This window comes from Acanthaster planci, linkage group LG16 (assembly GCF_054643075.1).
Source record: "Acanthaster planci isolate LZ-2023a linkage group LG16, COTS_SCS, whole genome shotgun sequence".
Classification (NCBI taxonomy): domain Eukaryota; kingdom Metazoa; phylum Echinodermata; class Asteroidea; order Valvatida; family Acanthasteridae; genus Acanthaster; species Acanthaster planci.
This window is the reverse complement of record NC_141792.1, coordinates 8963144-8973323: the sequence shown is the minus strand read 5'-3', so window position 1 is coordinate 8973323 and position 10180 is coordinate 8963144. Positions and strand designations below refer to the sequence as shown.

General features: G+C 44.1%; 1 protein-coding gene across 1 annotated transcript; it reads right to left on the bottom strand.

The window, feature by feature from the left end:
- Positions 1-3587: 3587 nt before the first annotated feature.
- On the bottom strand, positions 3588-4772 carry LOC147796469 (uncharacterized). The gene has a single exon (XM_087147605.1). The coding sequence runs from the start codon at positions 4770-4772 to the stop codon at positions 3723-3725; it is 1050 nt and encodes a 349-aa protein (XP_087003731.1). The 3' UTR covers positions 3588-3722.
- Positions 4773-10180: the final 5408 nt, after the last annotated feature.

Sequence of the window (10180 nt, the reverse complement as noted above, 5' to 3'; positions counted from 1 at the left end):
TCACGTCTATGTCCCCCTCTCCTTTGGTCACCCAGAGTCCATCGAGCTGCACAGACATGCATACACTGCAAAAATTTAACATGTACATAAAAAGCGTGGTATTTTAAAAAGTCACATATTGACAAAAAAGACAACATGAACCAGATAACAAAACAAAAAAACAAAACAGAAAATAATGAACACAAAAAGGAAACCATAATGATACAACTGACTACAGTTAGGAAATATTGAATTAAAAAAACCTGAGAGACGTATCAAAGGCAACAAGAAAAACAACACATTTTAAAACGATCAACAAAACCAGAAAATTGTACGTACGGGACGAAATGAAAACAGAAACTGGAACGACAGAAAGAGAAAACATACAAAGAAAGAAATTGAGAAAGACGGACAAATACTTGTCATGTGTCATTTCATTTAATTTTATACCATGTCATTCATTAAATTTAGTTACTTTTTATTTTTGCAGTTACTGAAATAACTCGCTCACACAAAACCAAAGTCTCAGCTGATTCAAGAATTTCAGATTCATACAGAATCACATACGTGTTTACTCAAAAACACATCGTGTATTCTGTCACCGTTACCATTCTGCCATTTTGAAATAACCACCTGATGCATGATTACACTCCCACGCTTGCCGTAACCACGGGTTGCTGACACTTGGATACCCGAGATATACTCGTGTTCACAAGGATAACACGCTTGAAAGCACCTTTTGTCTGGTCTCCATCCCAACGTTTCATCAGGTTGGGGACCAAACCACAATCTAACGACGACTCAAGACTTTGCATAGTCCGCTCGATTGAGCAATGATTACCCACTTTTTGAGTTATTTTTAGATCACGGCTCGCAGATGACATTTATCTCTTGATCGGCCAAAAACTATAAAAATACAAATAACTCTGATTGATCAAACGTACACGAAACATGCTACCCGGGATCTAAATGAAACTTTCCTTTCATTTGGTGTTTCTGAAAGCGGACGGAGGAGTTTTGTCGGTCGAATGTTGCACGGGAGGTGTTGAATTTCGTGAGTAAGCGAATTCAATACGGGCGTTTCACAATAGTGCGCCTCCAAGAGTTTGCAACGCGTTGACCAATCACATGCTCGAAATTCGTTGGCCAACTGCGTAATTGGAAAGGGTCGACAGATTTCGTGCGCTGTGATTGGCCAACGCATTGCAAACTTTTGGAGACGTACTATTATGAATCGCCCGTATTATGCCAGTGAAAAACCTTTACGCGAAAAAAAAGGAGCTTTCGAAAATGTTGCCATTAAAAAGCTCCATTTTTATGTTTACCGCCACGTTAGCGATTTTCCAAAATATTCCAAATCAGAAATAAGTTTGCAACGGACTGCAGTGGTAACCACAACGGTCGCCATGTTACCTGCTGGCATTTCAAATCTTGTTATTTTCCGAAAATTTTGCGGGAAAGTTACATCTTATCATGTGATCTAATAAGAAATGACGTCATTGCCGCTCAAACTAGCGACATAAGCAGAAACTACTATATGGACGTCGCCAGATTGTGGTGTGGTCCCCGACCTGTGGCATTAATTTTTTAAGGGACCGTTGACTAGCTCACTTTGAACACGTTCGATTGGCACTTGTGCCGCAGGGTGTAGTAAATTTTAGTGTTTAAATTTGAATGAATGAATATATGAAGCAGACTAATTTTAGCCTACCGGCAGTGGCTTTGTTTTTGTCATATAAGACGTAGGCCCTCAGCGGTGGTAACTCTTGCTTTTGATTAATTCCAAGAAGGTAAGTGTAACATCATTTTAATTCATTTCATTTTTATACATTTCATTTCATTCAATGTCATGTCACATGTTGTATTTTTGCTTATTTTAAATATGCAAAAATAAAAGTACAAAAGCAGAAAAGATAAATCAGGGGCTGTCGTAGAAATATTTTTATTCATTCCGAATTAGGGACTAATAGTTTCCAATTCGGGGTATTTCTTTCACAAAATGCTCCAAATTGCAGACATATTTGGATAGACGCGGGCTGCTACATTCAGACCTGAGCGCCCAATTGTACTACTATTTAGGGGTATCTTCGGGGAAAACCAAGTAAAAAAAATCTGTGGCTAACACACATAAAATTGGCCACAATCTTGAATTTCCCGGGAAATGGAAGCCAACCTCTTCCGTAGAGTCACGTCACCAGGCGGCGCTAATTTCGGTCTGATTTTGCACAGTTTTTTTTCTATAGGGGCGTATTTGGTGTAGTGCAACCTCCATTGACTCCGAAGGAAGTGAAACACAGAAACAGAGTTGCCAGTCCACTCGGTTGGCCACCACCAAGCCGAGTTTTATTTCCAATCCTTTCCTCAACAAGCACAACATTTTAATGCCTTAATAGGCAGAAACAGTGAACAAGGTCAACTGACTGCATGCAGTTTGGTTGTAACTCAATAACCCATTGCACATAAAATAAGCATCAAACTGTTACAACTCTTAACAAGGTTAATGGTCACTTCTATAATTAGAATAAGTGATTAACTGTAAATCAATGCCTACAGGCCCATTCCTGGGGTATCCTAGTGGCAGGAATGCCACCAGCCCGAGCGGGACCGCAAGGGCCCTTTCCCCGTTAAAAGGTTAAAGGTCACTACCAATATCAATTAAGTAATCACAGGTAAATCAATGCCAAAAGACCCGTCCTGGGGTTTCCTAGTGGCAGGAGTGCCACCAGCCCGAGCGGGACCGCAAGGGCCCTTTCCCCGTTAAAAGGTTAAAGGTCATTGCCCTACTCAAATAAGTAATCACAGGTAAATCAATGCCAACAAAACCCGTCCTGGGGTTTCCTAGTGGCAGGAGTGCCACCAGCCCGAGCGGGACCGCAAGGGCCCTTTCCCCTGATCATTTTCCAGTCCTGGGAGGTGTCCCAAGGCCATAATTTCTTCCTTTTATTTACTATTTGGAATTTTTCCACCAAACAAGTTCCTATTTCAGGAACTTGCCCCACCCCACACCCCCCTTTTTCCTTTTTCTTCATCGATTACTTGTTTCGTATGAGTGTGCGCGGCACTATGGATTCTCAAGGCTTTGAGGGATAAAGGAGGGCCTCGCCAAACAGCGCAAAAAGGCTATGGCATTGAACACGTTCTCTTGGAAAAGCAAGTTGCCCGCCGACGACAGATGAATGCCGTCACGGTAGTACAGAGTGTGCTGAGACGGCTTAATGTTGTGTGAATGGACAATTGCCTGAGCATTACCTTTATGTTTGCATACTTTGTGACCATGCTTGTTTAGATTCTTCACACACTTTTCCCCGCCCGACTTTTGTTGCTCATAATAGAACAATCTAGGTAGGATGTCCGACCAGATGATCGTCGCGTTAGGCAACAGACTGCGGGTTTTCAGGAGGCCCTCCTCAATTTTTTCCCGGATTTCGTTTATTGGTGAGGAGAACAGATCATTTGTGCCTAGATGAATGACGAGGGCGTGAGGTGCAGGCCCTGATTTTAATAACCTATTGAGAGTGGGGATTAACTCTGCCAAACGAGCTCCTCGGATGCCGAACCATTGGATGTGGTGTGATGGAGAGCCCCTGGACACGGCCTTCCCTGCCCAGTACACTATGCTGTCACCTATCACCCAAGTCCTTACCACCCCTGTAGTGGATAAATAAAAGAAACACAACCAGCCACAAGTATGGTAGTTGTAATTAATAGGGAGAGGCCTACTTTTGGCATAACACGGGTATGGATCAAACTTTATCTGGCCGAATGTAACTATTTACTGCTGCTGATCTCCACCGGCCCGCAGATTGGATGTCAGGAATTGACATGCCCTGTAAGGCTGCCGAAGTGGCAGCCCCAATGCGGAAACTGTGGCCACTAAAACCAGAAGTGGGCACTCCCAGGATTTTCAGACACTTTTTGAGCATGTAGCGAAATTGGTATGCCGTCAAGGGGGTGCCGTCTGCATGCACAAACAGGCAGTGGCCCAAGGGCGGGCGCAATGTTAAGTAGTGAGTTACCGAGCGCACTGGACAAATTTGCGCGTTTGTGTGGGGGCAGAATTTTAATGTCACCGAGTTACCTTGTTGTTCAGTTTTCGAAAGTCTGACCAGCATCACCGGCTGGTCATGCCCCACAAACCACACATCGCCCACTCCCAAGATCTGTGAGCAATCTGTCTGCATGCTAGCTGCAGTCAGTTCCCCCACTCGGAAAAAAACAAAAAAGGCCAGCACAAATGCTGCGCGAAACAGGGAAGCCTCCGAATTCGATTTCGCGATTGACCCTGTGACATGACAAATTTTTTCTAACAAATCTAAAGTGATGGGGCGTCTAGTGTCATACTGTTGATTCCGCCTGCGGCAACCTTCTCTGAGTTTCTGTACTATAAAATTTTGGGAGGGATCTGCCCATCCCTTCAACTTGTGAACAAATGCCACTGCCGAAATATAAGAAGTAATTCTGGGTGGTGCCATTCCTTTTAAGGAAAGAAACGCAATGAAAGCAGCCACATGCTCACTTGGAGCAGGCCATGATGGTTGTAACCCAACTTCAAGGCGAAATTGCTGAAACATGGTCACCCCTCTATCGTAGCTCACCCAGGTGCTCCTAGATAGAGATGCCCCTAGGAGTTGCTCGGCCTCAGCATTCAAAGCTGCCAGAGAAAACTGGGTATTTCCAACCCTGCGTGAGCCGCAGAAGGGACCAGCTGTCTGAACCTTGCCATCTGTGAACGGACAGTGCATCTGCGATGTTATTCTGAACGCCAGGAATGTGCTTAGCTTTGATGGTGACATTGTCCCGCAGGCATACGAGAACAAAGTAGCGCAACAATTTCATTATTAAGGGGCATTTTGATGTTTGCTTATTGATTATGTCTACGACTGCCCTGTTGTCGGATCGAATCCAGATGCGCCTACCTGACAAGGACTTGCCCCAGAGAGTGATCGCTACCACTACCGGGAAGAATTCGAGCCACGCTATGGACCGTGCATTGCGGAGAATAGATTGGGGCCACTTATCCTGGAACCACTGACCAGCAAAATAGCCCCCAAAGCGAATGCTTGCGCTTGCATCCGTGAATAGTTGTAAGTCCGAGTCCAATACCCAAAACTGATCTGGGATAATTGTTTCCCATTGAAGCTTTCCAGGAATACCATCCACATGTTCAGGTCAGCCCTTGCTCCCTTCGCAAGCCAAATTTTGTGCCATGGTTTCTGAATACCTTTCGTTAAGTCGATCAGGCGGCGTAAAAATGCACGACCGGGGGTCACCGCTCGACAAATGAATGACAGTGAGCCTATGAGAGATTGAAGCGTTTTCAAAGTGACTTTTCCCCCTTGGAGTACACTAGTGATCTTCCCAGAGATGGCTATAATTTGGGACTGATACGGTTTGAGTAATTGAATTTATCTCCAACCCAAGGAATGTCAAACATGTGGTTAGCCCAATTGTTTTCTCTTCTGCAAGTGGGACACCCAACTTCTTACACACTGCTCTGAAACAATCCAGGACTTTTTGACATGACCCGCCGACTTAATTAGCCCCCCCTACAAACAGAAAATCATCTGCATAATGGCAAATGTTATCAGAGCCGGCCTGTTTTCGCACCGCCCATTCCAAAAAGGTGGAGAAATTCTCAAACATTGCAGGCGCACATGCCGCCCCCATTGGCAGGGCCTTGTCCACATCTGAATCCATCTGAATACCCAAAAGACAAAAATAATCCGGATGTATGGGGAGTAGGCGGAAGGCTGATTTTCTATCCGTCTTGGCCAGCAATGCCTCTTTTCCCGCACTGACTACGAGGCGGACAGCCTCATCAAAGTTAGTATAATGAACTGTGCATGCCTCTCTGTCAATACCATCATTTATGGAATTCTGCTCAGGGTATGACAAATTGTGAATCAGTCTGAATGTGCTTGGCACTGATTTGGGTATCAAACCTATTGGGGAAACTCTTAGGTTCGCAATTGGTAGCCTGGTAAATGGACCTGCCATCCTACCAAGTTCAACCTCTTCGGTTAGTTTCTTTAGTGCAATGTTCCGATTTTGCTTAACAGACTTTGGGTTGGGGGCTGAAGACCGTGCCCGGACTCCAGAGTAACTTAACTTGAAACCTTGAGTGAACCCGACCCGCAATATTTGTGCCTTATCTCCTGCTGGGTATTGGTCAAGAAGGGGCAACAAAACCTGCACGTTTATCGGGGAGTGTGAAAGACAGCAAAGACATTGATTTCCCTTGGGGCATGGCGTCTTTGAACCGGAGGATTGACTAGCGGCGTTGCCCACCGGGCTTGTGTGGTCCTTTGCAAGCAGCTGCTGTACTTGAGGAGTTCCAATGCCCTCCCCGGATGAGCACTAACAAAGATGGAGGAGTACACTAGAAATGCGTCTGTCCAGCCTAATATGGAAGTGATTTGTGGTCTTTTTTTTCCCATCTTGTAACCACTATTGCCCCGAGTTATCCAGGCTTAGAGTGTAACTGGATAGGGAAGGGGGGACATGACGCTCCAGCAATAGATCTAATTCAACGAACTCACTTTTGACTATTTTTTCTCTGACGTTGGAAGGCACAGTGGTTCCCAGGGGATCGCAAACAGAAACCAGAGGGCCCTCACATGCCCCAGGCCCTAATGAGACATTGGGGCTACCCAAGCACACCCCTACCAGGCTGTTGTTATCTACTGACACATTCTGAACAGGAGCCCCACCCAAAGAGAGTGGGATGCTGGTGGACTCACCCGGTGCACGGAGGTTAAGTCCCCCTGCCGGAATGGCTGGAAAACCCTGCTGCTGTGCTGCCCGACCTTCTGCTGCCCTCTGCCTGTGTTCCGTAGACCCCGCTGCCTGGGTTGCAAAGCCACTCGGCTGGCATGGCAGCGAACTGACATCGGGTGCGGCTGGGCCGGGGACTGTAGCCGTCGCCGGCACGGTCGAGGGGACACACACAACTGGGGGCGAAGTGTCAAGACCGCCCGTATTAGCGCTCGCGATACCGCCCGCCGTGGAGGATGCTGGCATCGGATTCGAAGGTCCAACTGTGCCGGTATCTGTCAAACTCGCCGTCAAAGTCGATCCAGTCGAAGGTTGCAGTTGCTGAACGCAAGCGTTTCCAGAGCATGAGACCGGCGGCTGTTGTCTCACCGAAGGAGGGCGCTGTGCAACCCCGCTGCTGTCCGCAAGAACTTGAGGGCCGAGAAGTGTCTGAATTGCACGCGCCTGAGCGCGAGTGTGTCGCGGAGCTGCCGAGCTACCAGCCCCACTCATGACGGAAATTTTCGTCGTTGACGGTCTCCCGGAGGCCTCTGGCGCTCTCCGCTTCTTCCCTCTCCTTTGCGGCATCCTAAGAAACGACTAGCCGTCACTAGGCTCAGGAACAGCAGATTTATTACGACTTTCCAGCAAGTAACCGTAAGCTTATTTTTTCTACGTGCAGCAATGGTGGTGGACCCGAAGGAAATGTGACATTTTCGCGCGCAAACTGGCCTGCGCAGGAAACATACATGCGCATAATGCAGCCCTTGATTGTTTAATTGTGCGTGCAGCGTGCCGGGTCTGATTCATTCTCCATACTCACTCCCCTGGACTCAGAGTTTGTTCTTTCGAAGACAAGCTCCGAAAAAAACTATATTAATTTAGGATATTTCAGTTAGGACTTAAGTATAGCTAAGTAAGGCGTGGTGAGGGAAGAATCCAAAAGTTATGCGGTGTTAACCAAACATTCAGGCGCACGGACTCCTGAAAATTCTCGAGGAACCAAAAAAAAGTACGTTTCTTTTCATTTCAAGTCATGTCGTGACATTTTATTATATTTTATTTCATGGTATTTCATTTCATTTATCTACTTATTTTTTCCTTGAACATACAGTAACGAATCAAAACGCTGGATGTCGAATTTAGATGAATTCTACTTGGCCCAGAAGTCTCGTACTTATTGGCAGTCAAATCGTGAAAATCTCCTTTTCGATTTGAGCATTTAATATTATAGAAGATTTGGTCTTCACCAACACCTCAAGAAGCCAATTTTGTGAATAGGCTTATTTGTAATTTGGCGGTAAAGGCAAATACCCGCTGGTTGTGCCGTACAGTTGACCTGTAACAGTTACCTCTTTCAGGTGTGAAGCCAAGTATTGCTTGTCTTTTTTTTTCAAAACAGGATTTACTCCTTGTTTAATTGTTTGAAATTCCACGATGAAGCTTCAGAGACATTTGCCGAATGTCACTAAGAAAATTTTTTTAACAAGTACTGCACTTTCAAACAGATTTGGTTATATCCCCAATAAATGTTCCGCCAGTAAAAATACCGGATCTGTTTCTGTTGTGCAGTTTTTTATTAATCTGTCTTCACGTAATTTTTCCGAATTTTGAAAATTTATTGAGTTAAAACCACCCAAAAACAACAACAAACGGTAAAATTACAGATTTCACGGCATTTTTCCCTCAACAACGTTTCCCTTTTTAGTTCAACAAAGAACAAACCACACGACTAACAACATGCTTTCAAGGATAAAATTGCAACGAGGAGCTCTTTACATGCACATATATCATGACATTCCTTTTCAGTGTTAACGCTTCATTGGTGAAGCCTGTCCAATCAATAATTTGTGTATGATCGCAGTGACTGCAGGAGAGACACGGCAATTAACTCCCTGTTTCCATCCCAACTCTTCAATGGATAATTATAAATGTGAAATTGGTTGACCACAATATGGACCCGAGTCATTATTTCGTTGAAGAGTAATGACAACCTTCTGCTTACATTACAAAAAAAAAACAAATATTTTTCACATGAATAATAATAAATTATGAAGATGAACAAAGAAATTGACTGGAGCGGGACTTGAACCTGCGGTCTCTGGAATACCAATTGGGAAGAGCCACCAACTTAGCACCTTGTCAGTTTCCCTATATGATTTGTTTCATGCATAATAATACGGATACAGAAAGGCCCGTAATAACATGAATATTTATTTCAGCTCATTGACTCTGTACACGTTTTCAAGGCACAGTTTTGAGACATTTGCGATGTTTGATCGTTATCAAAGTGGCAGCCAACAAAGAACCTCATACAAGAATTATTGTAGGTAAATGACGTCATGATGACGTCATCGTGTGATTTTGTATTGATTTTTCAATATTTATTTCAGCCCTTGACTTTGTACACATTTTCAAGCCACCATTTGGGCAATTATCAGAGGTTTGATCAACATCAAAGTTACCCTCATGAAAGAATATTACTAAAGTTATGACCTCATGATGACTTCATCACCAAACAGAAAGTTCCGAAACAGCTCAGTGGTAGTTCACAACCACGTTCCTCTGGTTTAACTTGTTTATTTGTTTTTTTATTTAGGTATTAGCTGTGTTCGTGACACTTGTTTTAACTTGTCTTAGTTCAATTAACGTCCATGTGAAACAGGGCCTTTGTGAAAAAGTTATATAACTGATAAGGTTACCCTATAAAACAAATAAAACAGCAAATAAAAATGAAATTGTTAGCGAATTTGTTTTTTTATTAACCACACAGGTCCTCATCAGCTCTCAAATACTGTCACATGGTCATTAGACCCCCAATGCGGTGTTTTAACTTTCATCTTATGTTCTCTAATCAAGTGTTTTGGCACCCGAGGTCATATCGCCAATTTTGCCACATGTTTATAGGCCTAAGCAAGGCAAACTCATCTTGCCTTTATAAAGCAATTAGCTAATGACCACTCATTTCCTTGAAGCTTGCAAACATACATTTTTTCTTCACATTAGCCCAGAGTGCACGCTTATGGTTGGATTCTAATACCCGATCCTGATTGCGATACTAAGTAATCGCACGTACACAGACTGACACATAAACACACCATGGCTCTAGAATAAATGATTAATCAACGGTGTCATATTTGTGCAGCACAATTCAACATGTTACCAGTCCTCAAACGCGATTAAAAAAGGAGACACCAAGTTTGAACATGATTACAACCTCTATTCAAGTCTGAATCAGACTGTTGTATAAAAAAACTCCATCCCATTCCCTACAAAATTTTAATATCCTGAGGACATTTGCAGATGCAAATAACAGAAACCAGTCAAACGGCAACCTGGACTTCATTGGTTGTGTCGTTAGCCCTGGATCGCGCAAGGCACAGTGGGAACCAACATGGCGAGGCAACGTTGTACCCATGGGAATGAGGTTGGTCTACCAGAGTTTTGT

Coding starts and splice junctions, on each gene's coding strand:
- LOC147796469 (XM_087147605.1), bottom strand. CDS start 4,772: ATGTCACCATCAAAGCTAAGCACATTCCTGGCGTTCAGAATAACATCG.